The following is a 22,609-nucleotide window of genomic DNA, read 5'->3' on the forward strand; positions in this document are numbered from 1 at the left end:
TTTTCCTCAGGGGATGAGGGATGAACACAGTTTAGAGACACATGAGCCACCAGCCTCTGATACAGTGCAGGAGCACTGATGCACAGTAGCACCTGCACACTGTCAGAGCCTTCAGCTGCTTGTGTGCAAACACCCCAAAGAGTCAAACAGCCACCCTTCCTCATGGGTATTTTCCAGTGAAGGCATCACACCAATTTTTCTTATTAATTTGTTCTTATTCTTATAGAGATTTCTTATAAATAATTACTTTGCAGGTATATCTGCCTACACTCATATTTTTTCTGAATAGCCTTGGAGTGCCTTTAACTGGCAGAATATGTTTATCCTGATCTTCCAACAGGATCTCTCTTTTTTTAAAGCTCCTCTCCAAAGCTTTAAAGAATTTTGCCCTTTTATCTGACTCTTTTAAATGTTTTCCTCATATGCATGTCTGTGTACTACTTTTGCTAATGTTATGTACTGCTGTGATAAGGTTCAAACCAGATCAAATGGAAAACTCTCTGAAGGATTAAACCAAGAAAAAACTCCAAAAACCCAAACCAACAAACTAAGAAATGAACCAAAAATCACACACAGATCCACAAGTGCTGGGAAATACCTGGCTGAAATACTATGAAAGCTGAATCATGACATCTTCAAGTACAGATCAAACAGCAGCCTTAAAAAAATTCCCAGGTAAGAATTTATGAAATCAATAATCACAGCCAAGGGATTGAGCTGGTTTCTCCACTTGAAGCACAATATTCTTCAGCAGCCACAAGAGTGACATAACAAACCTGCTGCCAGTGAAATAGTCTGTGATGGACTGAAGTGACTGACCTGAGAAAGACTTCCACAGTACTGATAAAATGCACAATAAACTGAAAAATAAGCCCTCAAAGTGCAAAACAATGCCCACAGGAAAATGCTGATGATACAGACATGAGGAGAAACAAATTCATCATTTATTACAGTCACTTTGAAGATGCTGAAATGAGCTCAAGTCAGCTAAAATATGAAAGGAATATGGCATTACATAAAAACAAACGAGAGAACACAAATCATCAATGTATTATCCCAACAGATCACACACATCTCGAGTGCCACTACAACCATTTCCATTTTGCCAAAGGAGATGTGAAGCAGTTATGGAAACATGGGACAGGATGAAATATTAAAACATGTATCAGTAGCTCAAACCTAAAACATTATGATCAGAATTATCAAATCAGGATGTTTGTCATTCAGAAACACTAAATCCCACATGCTTCATCTCCAGCACAAGCTGAATTAAATACCAATATCAGTCCCCAAACAGGCTTTTAGCTCCAGATATTTTTCTGTTAAAAAACCATCTGCTTCAGAAATGTATGGATTGGGAAAAAAATTAAGATTTATAGACATGTACTTGGAAATTCCAGAATTTATACTCTGGCATCAATTTTCTTATTTAAACTGAAAAACAAAGCTAATGAAATACTTACCTCTGGCTGAATTGCTTTAAATACAGGCACATCCATTAGTGTTATTTGACCCTGGAACAAAAATTTCAAAAAAACAGAAGTTTAGATCAAAATTAACCCTAATCCTTGCCTTTTAACCTTGCATTGCAACCCTAACCTTAACCCTTGCATTCCATTCAGGTGCTGTGCTGCTTAAGAACAGCATTTGTTCTGTTTCCTTTTTTTACTTGGCTTTCATTTGATAACTAATTTCATAAGTTTCAGCTTCTACCACAGGGTCATCCTCCAAAACCAAAGAAAAATGTGCTCCCAGCTTTACATGCACAAATAATAAACAAATTATGAGAAATTATTCTCAGCAGCATAGTCCTGCAGTTACACAGGCAAGAGTTTGAACTCAGAAATACAACAGAAGAGCCTCCCCCAAAAGACAAGGAACTGACTGCAGTTGCTCAAGGGTAGCTTCTCTCCAAACTCTGAATGTTAGTCCAGCTACACAATTCTGAAACATCCCTACAGCTTTTCAATCAATACCTGAACCATGTTTGAGTAACAAAGCAAAGCAATTGTTCAGTTGCTCAGCAACAGTTAAAATTCAACACAGTCATCTCTTTTCCAGCAAGGCAGAGTCAATAAATGCATTTTCATTCTGGGATGCTTGCTTAGCTTTGAAAAGAGTAAAGACCAGGTTTTGCATTTTGAAATGTATTCACAGAACCTTATTCCTTATTTTATATTTATTAATCCTGCACATTTTAGGATTGCTGACAGCCTATACATCTAGAAAAAAACCCCCCATTTCTTTCAAAGGCAGCCCAGAAATACCAGTGCCATCTGAGTTAGGTATCACAAATTTTCTTTTAATAATGAACCCAGGGACCTTGTTCTGTTCCCTCAGCTGTCAGCTGCATGGCTTTATTCCCATTTCCTTGAAAACAGCAGTGCCCCATATATACACTCCAAGGCACACACTGACAGCTTTGTGACTCTCACAAATTGCAACTGCCACTGGATGCCACCGTGGATGGTGGAAGAGCTCCTCAGAGAAAGCCAAGCTTGCAGGAGAATTTTAACTGGGGATGCTCTAGGTGAAAGTCAGCAACTACAGAGATGTACCTGCTCTAATGAGGCAAGATGTGTTTTGCAAAGACAACCCAATCTATATTTGGTAGCACATCTTGACCTCTAAATGTGTTTTTAGATAGGAATTCTGATAATCAAAGATAAACATAAAAAATGATAAATATAATTTGTCTGTAACCAACACCTTGACACAATATTCTGGTATTTTGCAGTACAACACCAGAGAAATAACAAGCCCTTTTACACGTTTCACTTTTACACACTCTGTGTCCTGGTCTCTGCTCTAGTGGGCTGCTCTTTCCCCAGACACCCCTGGTGGGGCTGGAATGTCCATGTGCTGGAGGGCAGGAAGCCTGCAGGGATCTGGACAGGTGGGATCGATGGCCAGTGGCATGAGGGTCAACAAGGCCAAGGGCTGGGTCCTGCCCTTGGATCACAACAACCCCAGGCACAGCTCCAGCCTTGAGGAGAGTGGCTGGAGATGAGGAACCCAGGCCTGGAACAGCAGGCACTGAACTCCATCTCCAGCCTCCCATCTGAGTACCTAAGTTTATCAAGCTTCCTCAGAAACGCATTATTTCTGGGAGTGGGTGCATCATTAAGCTTCTCAGTAAAGCAAATTAATAGCAAAATTGGTTGGGTTTGGGAAGATGAAGTGAAAAGAATGGGCAGTTCAATAAAATTCAAATAGAAGGCACATTAAAAGATCCTTACAAAAGACACGGGCATTTCAATAGTTATTAACATTTCACAGCAAATTCTCCTCACTAAAACAAGATTGCAGTAACAGCACAATACAAATAAGCCAGGAAACTGATTATTTGTTCACACTGAAGAGAGAAAACTTAAAGATAAATGTTGTCTTTCTTGCTAGCCCTCCAGAATCCATCCCCTTCATCAGCCTGAACTGCCTCAGCTAAATTTGACCTGCTTCACTAATGATTCCTAAACAATTTACTATTTTAAGACAAGATCAATACAAAATACTTGTGAAATAAAAAGTAGTATTAGAACTTCACACCCGAATTCATATATCAAAATAAATGCATACATTTTAAACAGGGATATTTAAAAAGGACATTTTAACACCGAAAAACCACACAAGTGTCAGGGTTCAGGATTAGTGGTCATTATTAAATATATTTGAAATTGTTATTGAATACATTACAATATTTTTAAAAGTCTGACATTTAAAAAAACTTCTGGTACTTGTAACAGGGAAACCTCTTTTTTCTAGCACCATGTTGACATTAGGCTGATGGGGTTTTTTTCCTTGCTTGCTTGACACATTTTTGCTTTTATTAAACCCTTAAGTAACACTGTATCACAGACGCACCAGGTCAAGAAACATCTATTATTGCAGTTCCTTTCTTAGGGAGCTTGAAATTTCCATTACGAGTTCCCAGGGCTTAGTAAATTGCTCATAACTCAAATGAACCAAGCCACTGAGAGCTGAATATCTAACTTGATTGCTAAAAAGCCATTTGAGTTTGTAGATATGACAGAAACTCACATTAGAGTCTAAAACTACATTTAACAAAACAGATTTTTTGAAACATTAACTTGCTGGTATTTATAAGTCTATATTTTTAATTCTAATGACTGAATTTTTATTATTTTAAAACGTGCTCGCTCACTGCTAAGTAAGCAAATAAAGCAGACTGAAAGGCTGGCAGTCTAATTAATAGCACTTGAAATTACAAAGCTTCAAAAATAATTTGAGATTTATGTTATGTGCCATTGTTCAACTCTTAACAGCAACAAAAAACTTCTGCCTTGACCATCTCAAGGGGAACCTGAACCCCAATAAACAAAGCCCCTAGTTTGGTTTCTGCAAGAGAGAGAGATACAATGCACTAACTTTTCTCACTCCAGCTCCTTAACCCAGCCAATACAAATTCTTGGAGAGCTTCCCTCTCCCAAATGTGGTTTAATGCTTTAATATTCAAACCAAAAATTATAAGTGTTCAAATCAACTTGTTACATGAAGCACGCCAACCATAACTTTTCTGGTTTTGGAGCTGCCAGCTGCACAGATTTTAAAAAAATAAAAATAATTACATGCGCAATACAAAATTATGAACTTGTCCTTACTTATCATTTAAATAAGCATTCTGATTATGTAGAGATAGGGAAACTTGGTATTTTCTCTCTTTCCAGAAGTGATATCTTTACCAAGTTCATTTCATCATTGCACAGGGTCAGCTGAATGGAGGTTTTGTTTCTGTTTGCCCTAGATCCTAGATAACAGTTCTAGAATATAAGTGAAAATGGTATGTTTTCAATATATCACATTTTTATTTTCCAATTCTCAACCACTTCAAGAGCTGCACAAGGCAAAACCATCTTTTAAAAGCGGTGCATGATCATTTTCCAATTAACACACTGAAATGGCTGCTGGAAGACATTCCCCACCCCTTCACAGCCACGGGAGTTTTGCATGTACAGAAAAGACCTTGCCTGGGGAGTCTCCAACAGCCAGGTGTAAAAATATTTTAGCTCTCATGGGTGTTGAGAAGTTGGACTTGTTAACAATTAAGTACTTCAAAATACTAAAATTATTACCACACAGCTTCATATAAAGAGGTTTTACCCCTCTCTCGGGGAGGTCTGCTGGGTCAGAAATGTGATATTCAAACAACTCAGAACTACATTTCTGTGTGCTGCTTCTTTGAGGAATATGAGGAAGCTTAATGAAATAAAATTCAAAAATATTTCCTGATTTTTTCTCTTTTCTATGAGGACACATGGATTACCCTCTTTTCACAAAAACTTATAACTTAAGAACATCTAGTTCCAGTTAAGACCACTGTATTAAGCTCCTCTCCACATTTCTATATCAAAGTTCTCATTGGACCTGGGCTATATTCCCATTTTTTTAGTCCTTCTCAAGCATGAACTCTTTCTATCAGGCCACTTGCTGTATGTACTACAAGTTTTCCTGCCATGTACCTACCCTAAGGACAGGGCACTTCCCCCACTGCTCCCTCCCAGACAGAAAAGCCTCAGTCTAAAAAGAAATTCAGTTTCTGTTTGGAATTTAAAAAGTCAAATGCCTGCATTCTGGTCATTGAAGAATACTGCCATCACCTGATTTTCCTTGAAGCCATGTTGGTTGAAGCAGCACTTCATAAATTGTTCCTTAATCTGAATTTCTAGAAGGAATTACATTTAAGCCTTCCAACTTGGCTTAGTGTTGTCTCTCTAGGCTGCCAGGATATTTTCCTCACTGAAAAAATAGCTAAGCCTCTGTTAAGCACAGAATCAGTAGGAGAATAATTCTGCTGTCCAGAATGAACACAAGGGGATTCCAGTTCCTGTGTTGAAGCTCTACTTTTTTCTCACAAAGTCCACTCCAAAACTTTTATCATTAATAGTTCCTCCACACGCTGTAATTAAGTTGCTGCTTCTTGTTCTCATTGGAAACATATTTACTCTAATATTCTTCTGCAAAGTAAAGCTAACAGGATGTAGATAATCTGATATTTCACTGTCATAAGAACTCATTGTTTCATTGAAACCATTTTAAAATAAAGTCTATTTGCACATTGTTTCCAAAATAAGCAGTATTTTCTTCCAACAACCATTTGACAAAACTTCACAAGAATTAAAAAGAAAGAAATACGCATACATTTTAGCATGAGCTTACTCTATGGCACTTCCAGGGACTAGGGCAAAGAATAAAGAATCCTTCTTAGATAACTAGGTAGGAAAAAAAAAAGCAATGGATTTATACAGCTGCGCTTCCCTTAATTCTAGCTCAAATATTTACACCATCGTGGCTAGGTCGAAGTATAAAATGGAAAAGTGAGTCAAAAAGTAATAAACAGTCTAATAATTAAACAGTAGCTGTCTAAGGAATAAGAATTTACTGTAAAGCAAAAAATAAATATTTCCTCAACCTGAGGTTGGCCAGCACCTTAATTTGGAGCTCATGTCCCCAAGTATTCTCCTTCTTTCCTCCAGCCTCACCAGCCTCCCCTTTCCACTGCCACTGCACCACTGACAGATCCCTCCCCCACAAATTGTGCCCTGTGTGCTCAAAACCACACTTCTGCCTGGGATGAAAATGGGGAGCATTCACTGCGACCACGCCGAGCCTGGACACACCACGGCCCCCCCAGCAGGGCCAGACACCACGGGGCAAGCCTGGCACCAGCCTGGCTGTGGCTTCCAGCCCAGGAATAAAGAGCTGAGCAGTGACCAGCCTAAAAGCAGGTCTTTAAGTCAGAGATGGTCTCCTTCCTAGTTACATCTACAAAGCTGGCCATTGAAGCCTTAAATGTGTCCTACTTCATGCTCATTGAATGGGATTCTTCTTCCCCAAAATCTATGCAACACTCAGGTATTCAATACATCCCCTGGAAGCTCTCTGTAAGCTGCAAGGTGATAAAGCAAACTATAAATTTGCAACAGCAGCAGCAGGGCCTGAACATCTCACCCGTTTCTGTAACTCGGCCCTTTCTAAAGCAGCCTTCAACCTTGGGAAAAATTAAAACCACCCAGCTGCTAACAAGGCTACAACTGACTCTTACACCTCTATTACAACAAGAGTTTCCATTACTGTTCCAACTGGCCCCCTTGAAGGGCTGGAAGACTTTTGCTTATAAGACAAAGGACCATTACATGAAACAGCACTCCTCCTGTGTACTCAGGACAGTGTTAGATGACTGCCAAAGGGGAGAATATGGAAATAAAATCACCAAAAATATCTGCACTCAGGTTTCTCTTTGGCTTGGTAGCAGCTTCTTGAAAATACAGGATTATAAGCAATACCTTTTGTTGTCCAACTGGTCTCTTACCCACTAAACGACTAAACAGAGAGAGTTCTGAAATGATAATGATGTCTTTGAGACAGTGGGAACTGAAAATACATCTGTGTCTCTCATTGGTACTGAAATCACTAGCATGGATCTTATTTCCAGCACATCTCAAACTCAATTATCTTTCAGATTTTTGTTCTTCTTCCTCCAGCATAACTGTACTTCTCCCATGTGTTCACACAGACCTGTTCTGATCAAAACAGATCACACAAGGTACAGGATGGGACCTCACAATGTCTGTGCTGACTTGATCAGTGAACTCTCACCTTTACCTCTGTTCAGGAACTCTTTTCCATTGGAGCCAAGGCTTCCTAACCATTATTTAAACAGCTGCCTAACTACCTCTTGTGCAGCAACTTACTTTTATTGCTGTTTGACTGGCTTTTCATGTTATCTTTCCTCTCAATCAATAAGCTGTGTAGGTAGCCCACAAATTATTTCACCAGTTTACCACTTCAAAATAAATGGCATTATTTTAAACAGCATTCACTCAGCTGTCACAGAGACATGTCTGCAGCCTGCACTGCATCCATTTTATAAGAGCTATCACTAAATGAGAAGCTTTCTCATACTTTGAAAAAGCAACTGGCAGCATATCCATGTCCAACCCAAGAGGCACCACCCACCACCAGGAAACCTCACACACTTTTACATCCTCAAGAGCTGGCCCTACTGCATCAGTCTGGTGGCCTTGACATCAACACTGAAACCCAGATGAAGATTTCACACCTCTCTGTTATAGCAGGATTAAACCCAGGAAGAATAAGGAAGTGACCAAGAAAATAAAAACAAAGGTCAAAGACACTTTTCCTCCAGGGTACCCCAGTTTTTGGCAAATTTACTTATTTCTACAACTTCAGCAAAAATGACCAGAAAACGACAGTGTTCAAAGCAAAAGGTGCTACTGGAAAAGCAGATACGTGTTCCTGGGGAAACAAACATTAACAAAGAGGTGCATCTGCGTAAACAAACACTGAAAAGGAAATGAAATCAATTATTTCCTTGCCAAAGGATTGAATACTGATGATTTTGTTCAATTGTTCAGAATTCTACATGTTTCATATAGATTTACAGTAAATAAAAACTGGTATGAAGAAGGAGATACTTGAAAAAAAGGAAAAATGTTAAAAGCAAAAATGTTTCTTTTCAAGGACCGAGAAAACAGCAAAATTACACTTAGTAATAGAAACCAAAAATACAGGCACAGCTTCACAACTGTAATGTGAAATGCTTAATTAAAAGATTCCTCTTGGTGAGTAGCACTCTACCAACTCTGAGGCATAACATGAAAACAGGAAAAACACTGGATTTGAATACAGATTTTTTTTCTAACCAAGATTTCTTAAGTGGGTAACATTTTAGAGCACAGGGAGTCAAAGTTTGCTGCATTTGAGAGAAGAAGGATTAGATGGTGGAGCAAAAGAATTATGAAATGTGACTCTATGACAAGGCACCTCTGTATATTCTGCTGTCCAAGGGAGTGACAGCAGCTCCACAGAGACTGACTGATCTATTCTGCTGCCCAACAGCATCTACCACTGGTAAATAGTAGAGCCATTCAACAAATTCATTCTGGCCTGAATGCAGAATTCCACTGGAATTCATGTCCCTAGCCCCAGATTCCCTAAGTACTTAGATTAACTTTATGTACAGGAATCATAAGATAAAACTGGAAGGATAGCCAGCCCCAAAAAATATCTTCCCATGGAAAGTAGGTGATGCATTGCCCAGCTGTTCCTGACAACAGTGCAAGGAAGAGGCCCAAACCACATGACTTGAGCCTCAGTCAGGAATAAATCCCATAATTAATTATGATCCTTAGCCAAGAAGAATTTAATGTGCAAGTACCACTTCATAATCCAGCTGCTTTAAATTTTCAGAGTTTTCATTAAAATCAATTGTGCCATTAATAATTAACTGAAATAGTTATTAACAATTACAAACCAGAACAAACTAAATGGGAATATTTTGTGACATGTATTACTCCATATCAATAATCTCCCCAGGACAACTCCTCATGAATCTCATCACTTGAATTGGAAATACATTAAGAGCTTAGCAATCTTTCTAGCAACATACTTGAATCACTTAGAGGGACCATCTGTTGTCCTCACCTCTATGGGAGTAAAAACAAAACAAAACAATCAACTAATGTTTTGGTTAAACATCTCATTATTCTGTGCACCTAAAAGAAGAAACCTAGAAAAGCTTCCTAGAGCAGGAACTAGCAGAGTTAAGAATTAAAATAGCTCCAGGAAAAAAAACAAAACAAGTACAGATCAAGTATAGCCTTTCAATTAAAATATGCATGTCAGAATTAAGCTGAGAATCTTTGGTCTATGCTACATATAAGAGTATGAAAAATACCTGGACAGCAGAACCCAAAAAGATCACTTAATTTCAATTCAAATTTCAAACAGAATAGAGACAACGAAGAACTAAAGAACAGGATCTGTTTTTAAAATCCATGGATGACAGAAATTAGGCAAAAGAAGAGCAGAAATAGAGAAGCAGAGGAAAAGCTGCAAAGGAGAGTCACACACAAAGTAATTAGAATTCCTGGACTTGCTTACCGCATATTCCTCTGGTGTGACCTTTAGAACATCAAATACCACTGCATCAAAGCTCTTCTTCAGTTCAGCTGAACCCTTGTCACTCAAGGACTCGGAGCTGCTACTCTTCTGCAGAAACAAAAAAACACTGAGGATGTTGTGGACCTGTCCTCTTCTTTTTGTCTTGTCTTTTTTACACTCCCAAAAGCAAAATTTCTGTCCAAACGTAATTGTTCACATTATTCTTCTATTGGATAAATTCAATCACAGAACAGACGTTTTCCTGATGTGGACTGCAAGAAATCAGACCTTCAAAGTAATATCTGGATTTCTACGGATTTCCTTCTAGCTGAAGGAGGGCAGGGTTAGATTAGATATTAGGAAGAAGTTCTTTGCTGTGAGGGTGGGCAGGCCCTGGCACAGGGTGCCCAGAGAAGCTGTGGCTGCCCCTGGAAGTGTCCAAGGCCAGATTGGATGGGGCTCTGAGCAACCTGGGGTAGTGGAAGGTGTCCCTGCCCATGGCAGGGGGTGGCACTGCATGGGCTTTACCATCCCTTCCCATCCCCATAATTCCATGATTTCAAAGGAATGCCTCAAAACACAATAGTTATATTTCAATGCATAATTAAATTCCAATTTTATTGATAGGAAAGGTAATAACAGCAACTATATCAACAAAAGCAATACAGTCACACTGAATTTCAAAGGGAAAAAAGGTAAGGAAAAAGACAGGGTCTGCCCCAAGGGAATAGTTATCGATTCTCTTCCTCTTTCCCTTAAAAACATAGAAGCTTACAAAAATTACACTGAGATGCATGTGTTCCTGCCGAAGACATTTAGCATAAGGAATTTTAGTGTTTTTAAATTACAGTAATTCACATTTGCAAAAAATAACAGATCCTAGGATATCATTCTATGAACATTTACCTACAAAATAAAGATTTTGCTTCCCTGCAAAATATAAATGTGGCTCAAAAAAGAAACACTTCATATTGGCTTCATATGTTTCATATACAGTTTTCACATTAAAGCAACACATCTGTGTTATGAGCAATCACTTCCTCTAGCACAGATGCAGACCTACCTTCTATTTATTCATTCCTGAAGTTGTGTCAGGGGAAGTTAGGCTTGGGTATTAGGGAAAGGTTCTTCCTCCAGAGGGTACTGGCACTGCCCAGGCTCCCCAGGGAATGGACACAGTCCCAAGGCTGCCAGAGCTCCAGGAGGGTTTGGACATTTCTCCAGGGATGCACAGGGTGGGATTGTTGGGGTGGCTGTTGTTATCCTATTGCAAAGGTTTCGTACCTTCTCAGTGGTTTCTCAGGGGCAGCTCCTCACAGCACTGACTCCTCCTTCTCAGCACAGCCAACAAACTCCATCTCACATCACAACCAGCCAACCTGCTCTTTTATAATACCCCTCTTAATTGGATCCAGCTGTGGCCTATTAAGGGCAGGCTTGTTCTTAATGCTTGATAATTAGCACAGCTGTAACTCCTTAGGGGTATGATTACTTACACCACTATCTCTAGTCTCCTACTTCTATCTATCCACAATTCCCCCTTTTCTTTTAATTACAAAGTTACTTTGATTCATTGCCCAAACTTGCACTACAGACCATCAGAAACCATTATATTTATATCTCTACAATACTGACAATATCCACAGCTGTACAACTTATGCTTATGGAATATCACAGTTTGGTTTTTTGTTTGTGGTTTTTTGTTGGTTTTTTTTGGTGTGTGTGGTTTTTTTTTTTCTTTCCACATATATCAAACAATCAATCTGTTCAGCACTCGATATGTTGTTTCTCATTGCGTCCCCAGTGGCTCACCTGTACCTCAGGTGTCAAAATCTGTCAGGTCCAGATCAGGCAGCTTCCCCTGCTGCTCTCATTGCTACGCTGGGCTCCATCTCCGGCTGCACCTTGCCCTGCAGCCCACTCCCAATCACGTTAGATTACTGTGGAGATGGCCACTATACAATTTTAGAAGGCTTCTCTTACATGTTGTCTGTACAGCCCTTACTCTGCCTCTCAGAGCTCTATGTTGCTGTTGTTCCAGTGCTCATGTTGCAATGACTTAGCAAACCTTCCTCTGTACTCCTCAGGGGCCATGCTATTGCTGAGGCACCGCCTGCTGCTGTGGCCATGCCATTTGCCACTTCTGTCACACAGTTTGTGTCCTGCTGCACACACTGCCATTCAGGGGGAACCCAGCACCATTCTGAGTCCTTGATCACGTCGGGGTCACCAATTGTTGCTGTCCTATTGGAAAGGTTTCATACCTTCTCGGTGGTTTCTCAGGGGCAGCTCCTCACAGCACTGACTCCTTCTCAGCACAGCCAACAAACTCCATCTCCCCCCTTGACCAGCCAACCTGCTCTTTTATAATACCCCTCTTAATTGGATCCAGCTGTGGCCTATTAAGGGCAGGCTTGTTCTTCATGCTTGATAATTGGCACAGCTGTAACTCCTTAGGGGTATGATTACTTACACCACTATCTCTAGTCTCCTACCTTCTATCTATCCACAGGTGGCCAACACAATCAAGGCCCTTTCTGACAGTCTGTGCCATTTTCCTGCTAATGCTGCAAGCTTTCTAGACATGGACATGGGTCCTTGAGTACTCAGCCAGTTGAAATAAACTCATGTCCATTTCCAAGCACTTTTGTTATAGGGACACATTATGAAGAAAACACTTATTTAATAATGATGTCCACTTTTAATTAGATTCTGACATTACAATCTCTCTGAAAAATCTGCCTTTGAAAACACCACCAAAAACTCCATACCAGACTTAGATTTTCAGTAACCAGTATGCTTACAGAAACATTTCAGTTTTTTCTACTTCTTAGTCAGGCTAGAAAAAAAAAAAATCACTTGCTTAAAGTAAATTAAGGTAATTTTGCCAAAATATATTTTGCTCAATTTTATCAGACATCACATAAACATTGAAGACTATTTTGCTGAGTAAAAAGGTTGCTTTCCTCCAAGAAAATTTTCCAGGTGCACGCCAAAAAACAGTCAATGATTCATGAGGCAATTATAAGGGGAGTACAAGAATCTATATAAAAACAAACAATGATCTTTGGAGACTGATGCCAGCTTTCTGGACAATAGTTGTGAAATTACGATGGAGATTATTTGGTTCCTTTTGGTAACACAAGACTCTAATTTTCCTTTCACCTTGTTTGTGGTACTCTCCATTTCCATATGCAAGTGCATACCACACACAGCTGCTATCAAAACTCATCTGTAAACATGAAAATAAACATGGTGCAGTGCAGAGATTCACGGAAGGAAGCAACTTCAATCAGGACTTTGCGGCTCTCCCCCCTATTGACTTTGTAGTGTTCTCATTTCAGCCCAAGCCTCTTCCTTAACAAGCAGATGACAAATGGAAAAATGCATTCCCTTCAAACTAAGAGGCACCAGCAGATGAGGCCAATCTCCATTGCTTGGCTGATGCACACAGCTCACAAGCTGCTCATTTCTAGAGGGCAGAAGCTTTGATGGGCAGGAGGGACCTCCACCTATGCCAGAATATAGTCCAAGAGACAAAGGGAACAACTTTATTCCACTGCTGCTGTGTCAGACTGCCCCTCAGCACACACACACAAGTACCTGTCAAAGAAAAGAACATTTCCCACCGGCCTTGCCAAGCCAGCTTAATGTGCTAAGAGTGTCTATTCTTGTTAAAACTTGAAAAGAAAAGCTTCCTTGTCTAGATGTGATGGAAGAGAACACGGAAAAAGTCAGCTTTGGCTATGGTATATGCAAGTTCATGCTCTATTTTGGTATGCCAAGTTCAGGACTTTACATTTTATTCACACTAAACTGGGGTGTATGAAACCAACACACAGAACAAGAATCTGCTGGATGACAGCTGTTAAAAGAAAAACTCACATTTTAGTGCACTTAAAGTAAAAATGGAGTACTCAGTTAGCCAGTAACTGGGGTTTCCAGTCCTTACCTCTGAAGCAGTAGCTGCAATGTTAACACCACTGGACTGTCCGTTCATTAGCTCCATACTGCCCACACCATTAATCTTCAGCCCTACATTTACAGCAGCAGGATCATCTCCAAGGCAACCCAATAACCATTCCTACAAAGAGCAAAAAGGTATCAGAAACCACTTTCTGCAGGGGTTTTCATCAGGATTCAGTGCCTAAAATCATTAACAAAATAAAGGACTTCCAAAATGGCTACACCACTGAGGTCCAGAGTTCAGATTCTAACCTAATTTTAAAATTAGGTACTTTAAAATTTAGGTATTTTAAAATTACCTATTTAAAACCAACATAAGCAACTGAAGGTTCCATTAAGATCCATCAGTCACTGGCAGTATTGACTTACCATATTCTTTTCCCCTATTGTTTTCTCTCTCAATAGGTAAATACATGCAGTAGCCCTAACAAATTGACATCTGCAACATCAAGTTCATATACTCTGCTTTTCCTTTTATTACCAGCTTTACAAAGTGTATTCCAGTATATATGTTAACTCCATTAGGTAACTTTAAGGTATTATCTAATCACTTCCTGTCTTGCAGGACTCTTTACTAGCTTCAAGCAAAAAATTATTACATTGAAAGCAATTAAAAATGGAATTTATACTTTTCTCCACAAATGACCCAAACTATTGCTTAGTAAAAAAACTTCAAACAGAAAAAACACACAGAGGAAAACTCCACACACTGACTTCTAATGCATCATTGCATGAATACTGTGACTTTCATTTCTGCAGAGAAAAGGCTGCAAAGAAATGGAAGCCTTTGGCATCCACTATAAAAAGAGTAAGACTACCCAACCACGGTGTTACAGAGTAAAAATTGGTTTGTGCTTAAATTAATGAGCTGTTAGTGCCCTCTAGTGTGAAAACTATTATAAATCAGCTTTCATGGATCTATGTCTATAGCACATGTGACTGCTTCCAAAGTTGCTGCTGTTTATTAAATTCACTTTTGGTTTGTAGTTTAATTCAGAGCTATTGCATGGTCTGAAAACAAATGGGGAGTGACAGGTAACTGGGTAATTCCACATGACAAAACAGTTTTACAGCAGCTCATACTTAATGCCTCTAAGGAATGAAATAAAATAATCTGAAAAGCTGTATCTCCAAGTGACCTAAACCAAGTATGTCAGAAGAAAATCCTGGAAGGCAAGAAACTGCAATATTTAAATAAGAAAATATCCTAAAAAAGAGCAATATTTACGCAGTAAAACATCCTCAAATTTTAAAGTGTCTCCACAAGAATTCAATGCAGAAAGGAAAGCAATTAAAGAGAGCAATATGACAAAAGTCAGTCAAACACCACTGGTATTTCTCAGTATTACCAGTCCCATCTGAGCTGTGTTTGTGCAGTTCAGGACAGCCACCCACATTCCACCCCTTGTTTTTTTGGGGAAACAGACAGAACTCTCATTCACAGGAGAGAGGATGCTACATTTCACTTTAATGTTACACTCCCAGTCCATGTGCTTTAATTAACACTGATTCCTCCACTGAAAATACATTCAACTGCACTTAAGCTTTAAATTACAGACCACATAAAGGAAAATATCTCATCTCTGCCTTCTGAGTGTCGCTGCTGTCCTGTCCTTCCCCATCTCAATTACCCTTCAGATTGTCTTGTGGAATATTGCCAAATGCACAGCTCCCCAATGCCTCTCTCCTGCAGCTTTTTCATTTACAGAAGGGAGAAGCACAGAAATAAAACCCTGATGCGTTACAAGTTTCATTTATGTAGTGACAGTAGAGGACAGAGCTATCACATCTCACCACCAGTTTCAGGCCCCCCACATGCTCAAAATGGTAAATTTATCCCAAAGTAATCTCCTCTGCTAAAAAACCCCTACCCTTTAAAAATCTGGGGTTTTTTTAACCACTGTATTTTTAAGGAAAGTTGAAACTTTGGATATGCATGATACAGTTATGGAGAGTATGACAAAATTGCGTAATCTTAAATTAAGGTTATATATTTTACCCTTGGCTCACATCAGCTTCAATTGTTCCCCTTCTCCATATTAATGGGAGGCAAAAAGGGAAATAATTAGGGATGTTCTTCTGTGCAAGGAAAAATAAAAACCTGAGCTCTGGGGGCTTTTTTTGTGGAGGTCTTTGGATAGTGCTAATTAAAAGCAATTATACGTATCATAGAAGCCTATGGGGTTGGCAGCTCAGCCTCACATCAACAAGAGCAAATTAATTCCTCTATCAGCAAATGCTAAAGGCCAGTTTCCTCAATGACTCCTCTCACATAACCCACAGCCACTCACAGGAACTCCTCCCCATATTTCCTGATAGACGTTCCACCTCACAGGATCTGCCTGGAAGGGACAGCACACTGATCCACGTTTTTCTCTTCTACCTGGTTACTGTGATGGGAGTTGAGAGAACTCTGTCTCTTAGTTTGGTGTGGCCCACTACGCTGATAAGTGACTTCTACGAGGCAAACAAACATTGTTTTTTGCAATTTATTTTTTTAATAAGCAGAAAATCACTTAGGAAAAAACCCTCCATCCAAAGGAAATGGAGTTTACAAAATATAATGTCTGCCATCAAGCTGTATCCTAACAAAGCTGTCCACACAATTATAATTTTGTGTCCATTGCTGCATTACAAGGGTATGCCTGAATATATTTATACTTTTTCATACTTTGTGGATACACTAAGGAGCTGAATTAGCACTGGACTGCTGCAAATATATATTTATCAACTATAAAGTTCCAGAATTGGCAACTTTCACAATGTTCTTATATCTAGCAGCTTTCAAAAGTGCATCACCACTGCTGTGACAGGAACAGTCACAGCAACAGTTTTGGTTAGTGTGCCACATGAGACAAATACTGAAAAAAAACCTCACATTGGAATAACTAAATAATTTTCTTCCTATACTATCCTTCTGCTCAACACCGAATTAATCAATGAACAGCAATATCAGAAAGTGATCAAGAGCAGACAAGTTCAGAGCAGCACAGCTGGTCTGTGGAATGACTGTCACCACACTGCAATAGTGAGTCACAGTGCTCACTGCCTACCTCGTATATCCAATTACCAAAACTGAATTACACTGAGTAATTCGAACTTCCAGTCAGTTTCTCCTCTCTAATTCAACAAGTGCCTTTGTGCTCAGAAATGAATTACATGTGGAACTGAGAGTATTTTTCCTACGATGCACAAACACCTAAGCATTTATGCCAGCCTGAAACCTTGACACACTGTGTGGTATCTTCCTACCATGCCATTCATACTGAACAGTATGAATGGAAACTAAAAATACTGATACAAATAGTCATCACACCCAAACAATTAAAATATTTAGACCATTGCTGTGGTTTAGCCCCAGCCAGCAATTCAGCCCCATGCAGCCACTCACTCACTCCCCCACAGTGGATGGGGGAGAGAATCAGCAGAATAGGAGTGAAAAATCTCATCGGTTGAGATGGAGACAGCTCAGCAGGGAAAGCAAAACCTGTGTGCTCAAGCAAAGCATGGAAATCATTCACTGCTTCCCATGAGCAGGCAGGTGTGCAGCCAGCCCCAGGAAAGCAGGGCTCCACCCTGTGTAACAGTGACTTGGAAAGGCAAAAGCCACTCCAAATGTCATCCCTTCCACCTTCTTCCCCCAGATTTATATTATTATATATATATGACCTAGAATTACCCTGTTGGGGTCAGCTCTCCTGGCTATACACCCTCCCAACTTGTTGTGGATCCCAGCCTCTTTGCTGGTGGGATGAGGAGCAGAAAAGACCTTGACTCTGTGTAAGCCCTGCTCAGTCAGAGTAACCAAAATATTGCTGTGGTATCAACAGTGTTCTCAGCACAAATCCAAAACACAGCCCCACACTAGATACTGTGGAGAAAATGAACTTTATCCCAGCCAAAGCCAGCACAGCTAAGCGGGGTCTGTTGCCTTCAGAGAGTTTTTCTGCAAACTCACCCAAGGCTGTGCTGCTGCTCACTCCCATGCAGGGCCTGAGCAGGGGAGGGCAGCTCGGGCAGCAGCAGGGTGTGCAGAGCTGGCCTGACCTCAGCACAAAGTGGAGCAGAGAGTGCCCTTTGTGTCACACAAACAGCTCTGTCAGACCCACTGACTGCATCCCAGCCGAGTGAATCAACTGCTGCTGGAAATGCTTCTCCCTGAGCTCTTTGGTACAAGTGTCTCCCGGGGTTAGCTACAGCAGCACGGGCAGCCGAGACGTGACTCTACAAAACCACAGCACCAAGGAATTTCAGAGCTTCAGCTGCCTCCAACCCACATATTCCTTCTGGTGTCACCAGCATCGTGACAGTGAGCACACTCCAGATCACACATCAGTACTGTGTTGAAACTGTACACTGCAGTTGCTGGAGTTTGCTAGGTTGAACTTGTATTTGTATTGTGATTTCAGTGATTTTCTATCACACTGCTAAATCAGAAATCCTCTCTAACATCAGCTATATACAAATGGTTAATCTAGCATTAAGCATTACACCCTCCACGTGGGGAGTATCTGAAAGAACCTGAGCACAGAGTACTGGACTCTCACAGACATCTAACAGAACACTTACGCCTGACTCCCACAGTAAATGTTCTTGGCTCAGTTTGGGTCAAACACTGTCCCAAAATACTGCATAAACAGCATTTTAAAAGACAACCTGAAAACTACATTTGAAACTTCCTGCTCAGAACAGTACAGAAGCTTTGAGTAAACAAACACTGAAGTTTTAGGAATAGCTCAAGAGTCAAGATGACCAATATCCAATTTATTCTTATTCATAATGTCATTACAAAGTGTCATTTGTTTTTATCACAGATCTGCATTAAGAAAACAAAAGTGCTTTGCATGGATCATCATTAACTATAAATGCAGAGCCACTATCAAAGGCTTTAGGGACCAAAAAATCTGAATGAACCTGAGCTCCTGATCTTGTAGAAACTAGAGAGTGCAGGAAAACTTATGGTCTAAAAGGAAAAAGCTGAGACAACTGCTAAGAACCAACACCACCCACAATGAAAAAAAGTAAGAATCCAAACAGATTTTAAAAAAAAATGAAAGCACACACTCCACACCTAAAGAAGACGACCCAAGGAACAAAAAAGCTCCACAATGAAGCAGAGTCACCAAGAAACAGGCAAAGAACAACAAAGAAAAAACAAACTGCACCTTCCAAACTATATCCTTCATTTCACATTCCAGCCACCAAAGCAGAAACCCACCCAAGTTACTGCACTGTATAAATAAATACAGTATGTAAATATCCTTAAAGAAGAGAAATGAAAAACACCTAATGCCACACATTAATTCAGTTTTCAGTAGGCATGATGATATTAAGAGAGTAAAATGGATAAAAATAGCAACTTCCACAAAAGACATAAAATAAAAGCTCAAGCAATTTAATACAACTGCATTCTCCTGCAGGAAATTTATCACTGAAAATAATAAAATCCCAGACCTAAAATCTCACACACTATGAAATCTCCAGATGTGTGAATCTTGGCAAAGCACTGCCTAATTTACCACTAGTGAAGACTGAGATAAGAGAGAGAAGAAAACACACGTTGGGTAGAGGCACGACAAGAACAGATAGGGCAGCATAATATTAAAAAAACAGATTATTAAGAGTTATTACATATGCAATACCACTACAAATATTATAACAAAAATCATTTCGAAATACAGGAAAGAAATGTAATACAGGAGAAATAAAACTATTCAATGGACAGAAGAATAAAAAGAAAAAAAAGGTCAATTATTAAAGGACACTTGTAGCTGATTCCTGTAAAATTTCTGCTGTAAATTTCACCTTGAAATGATCCCACAAAAGCTGTAAGCATGAAGTAGCCACATGAGACCCAGATATTTGCATTAGTTATGAACCAACACTACCTGCAAAACATTGGAAAAGAGACACTGATGCTGTACTCCATGCAGTTCTGGTCACCTTGTTCCCAAAAATTTTTTTCCATGAAATGCATGCACAGAAGGGCTTGCTTCAGGTATTCTGAAGGCAGTGAAACTTCATTCCTAAGTGGAACCCACAAGACCTCAGCTTGCTTATGGTATGAAACTGAGATCTACACGAGGACACACTTGCCATATTTAACTATCAGGAGAATAAACCAGAAGTACACAATGCAGATAAACCAGAAGAATAAAATGCAAATTTATGCTCAACATCTGAATAAGAGCAATTGGGTTTTTGAACAGCTTTCAATCACCACCACCACCAGCAAATATCTCACAGCTGCTGAAGCTCATGCTGGACTCCTTCCTGACAGAAAGGGTGCCACAGGGTGCTGCAGGAGCAGCACAGCTGACCCAGTGACACAGACTGCTGCTGCAAACTCAAAGCACTTCTGTGCTCACACAGCTCACTGCTGTCACACTCACATTCCTTCCCCAAGCATCTGTTGCACAACAGTCACAGCAGTATCAGCTGGTTAAGCTCCAAGACGGATGAAATTAGAATCCACGGAATTGCAAGAAAGGGAACAAAAAGTTCTTTCATTAGGTTTGACACTGAAGTTTTAAATAAAAAAGAAGCTTCATTTAAGTATGTTCATTTAAATTTAGATTCTCTTTTTTCACCTTGAAAAAAGGCTTTAGCTGTCAATTAGGTAAAATTATTATTCTTTAAGACACTATTCACAAAGCACTTTCACTATAATTTGTTCTGAATAAATCTTATTGCTGCTTTTATGCACCTAATTCCCCAACTTAGGGAATGGAAGGAGGCTGGAGGAGAAATAAAGAAAGAGAGAGAGATAACAGCAAGGTAACAGCAAGGCTCTGTCTCATTCATATCTTGGTTTCCAGCTCTCTAGGCCTCTCCTCTGTGGCTCTCCAGTAGCCATGCCCTCCTTTTTTATCTCAAAAACTGGTACAACTTGTAGCTCCTATGACCTAGGATGAGATAAAGAAAGAAAAACCAAAACTGAAAGCCAGAATATCCTTCTTGAGGGCACAAGTTACTCATTTACCAAATCCTATTACAAAAATCAAACCATTATCTCAGTCTGTTATCAACTTGCAACAACAATCAAGAGGTTCAGCTTAAAATGGAAATTTTTCCAGGTTAGTTACACACAGATAGGAAGGAGATCCTTACCACTCTTACTTCCACCACCCAAAAGCAGCTTTACTCAGTGGATCAACTCAGGGCCAGGACTTCAATGGGAGATATTCTAGCAGAAGGCAACAAATTTGAGTAGGAGAACTCAAATGGTACACAGCTGCAAGCAGTGGCAGATCTGGGCCCTCACAAAGACACGGATCAAGCAGAAGGCAAAGGATCATTGCAGGCAACAAATGGAGTAAGCCAAAAATGTGAACACGTGTATGTGCTATTTAGGTTTAGCCTGAGGTCCTAAGGGGTTGGCTTTCTGCTACCAAAAGGCCTCTCCAGCAGTGTCTGAGTGTTAAAAGACAAAATGTAGGCACACTAAGACAATAACTGCACAAAACCTGAAGAACTTTCTATCACAAACTGCTTACAAATCATCAGGTCCCTGGTGCTTTTTCCTTCAGAGATCACCAAGAAACCTCTGTTTGTAGTTCTTGAGAAAAGCACATAGAACAAAGCTTTATTCCTTTGGATCTACCCATTACTTTGCAATTGCTACCAGAAGAGTGAAACTTTAAATTTATGAGACACAGTTTGGTTTCCCTCCCATATGCCAAAAGAGTAAACAGCTGGGAATTCTTTTAGCACAGAAAGTACATCAAAAGTGCAAGGTTCTACCTTCCTCATCTCCCTCCCACAACTAAAGCCAACCCAAAGTTTAACCTCTTGGAGCAAAATTTGTTTTCATCCTGAAGAAGAAATCCAGGTTTGCTCAGGGAACTGGAGGAGAATCCCTCCTTGCCCCAAAGACACAACAGGAGAAAACATAACCTAGAGACATTTCTGAAGGAAATATTTCTTTTCAAGAATGAAAGTAAAAAGATTGCAAAGAAAATAAATAGGATTTAAATTAGAAGCAAATATTTTTAATTAATTAGGCAGTTCTAGAAGATGATAATCTTTCCCCAATTGGATTTTCAAGACCTCCACCACTTCGCCATACGGTTGTCAGTTTTGTTTGCAAACAAAAGGATTAAATGATTAACGTCCTCTTGATTAACTGATGCTCAGTTTGCAAAGTGTTATTCTGGCTAAGAAGTACAGGCACGAAATCAGTGGAATTAATAAAGAACACATCTGTGGACACCCCTGTGAACAGGGATATCATACTTAAGAGCATGCAACAGTGAAGCACTGAACGCTGCTAACATGGACTTCAGGATCCAAAAACTCTTTTCAGAGGTAGTTAGATCCAGTTTTGCTTTGTTTGAGTATAATAAAAGCAACACACGAATGGGGAAGAATTATTAAGACTGTGCATCAGAAAAATATCACATCTCACAGTGAAAAGTCTCTAGAACTGCCTTCTATATTCCCAGCTTCTTTATTATTATTTTCAATTAGGCAGCACAAAAATTTTCAGCAGAAGGCAGACTTGAAGAAAATCATTGTCATGATCTACAAATGGATCCATGCAGGTGGCATGCCTTCTCTCAGAAGGAAAAAGATTTGGGAAAAATACTTGAATATAATTTTATGTACAATGGCACACTTTTAAGTTCTGAGGCAGGAATGACAACTGACAGCCTGAGTTTTGTTACTGCAAACAGACTACAGGGACCCTGACACCAGCAATCAGCAGCCTCACATGCCAAAA

General features: G+C 39.7%; 1 protein-coding gene across 10 annotated transcripts in view; it reads right to left on the reverse strand.

Annotated features, from left to right (window-relative positions):
• The window catches only part of RALGPS2 (Ral GEF with PH domain and SH3 binding motif 2), a 115,892-nt gene that overhangs the window by 78,454 nt on the left and 14,829 nt on the right, over positions 1-22,609 (reverse strand). For 7 of the 10 annotated variants that reach the window (XM_064427673.1, XM_064427670.1, XM_064427676.1 and 4 more), the window contains 3 exons: positions 13,874-14,005; positions 9,922-10,029; positions 1,464-1,514 (listed from right to left, as the gene is read on the reverse strand). In XM_064427673.1, the coding sequence (XP_064283743.1) occupies positions 1,464-1,514; positions 9,922-10,029; positions 13,874-13,930 (216 nt within the window). In that variant the 5' untranslated portion in view covers positions 13,931-14,005. Of the gene's footprint in view, positions 1-1,463; positions 1,515-9,921; positions 10,030-13,873; positions 14,006-16,178; positions 16,319-22,609 lie in introns of those variants that run through there. The other 3 variants (XM_064427674.1, XM_064427668.1, XM_064427669.1) reach the window with 3 other exon arrangements.

This window comes from Passer domesticus, chromosome 7 (assembly GCF_036417665.1).
Source record: "Passer domesticus isolate bPasDom1 chromosome 7, bPasDom1.hap1, whole genome shotgun sequence".
NCBI lineage: Eukaryota > Metazoa > Chordata > Aves > Passeriformes > Passeridae > Passer > Passer domesticus.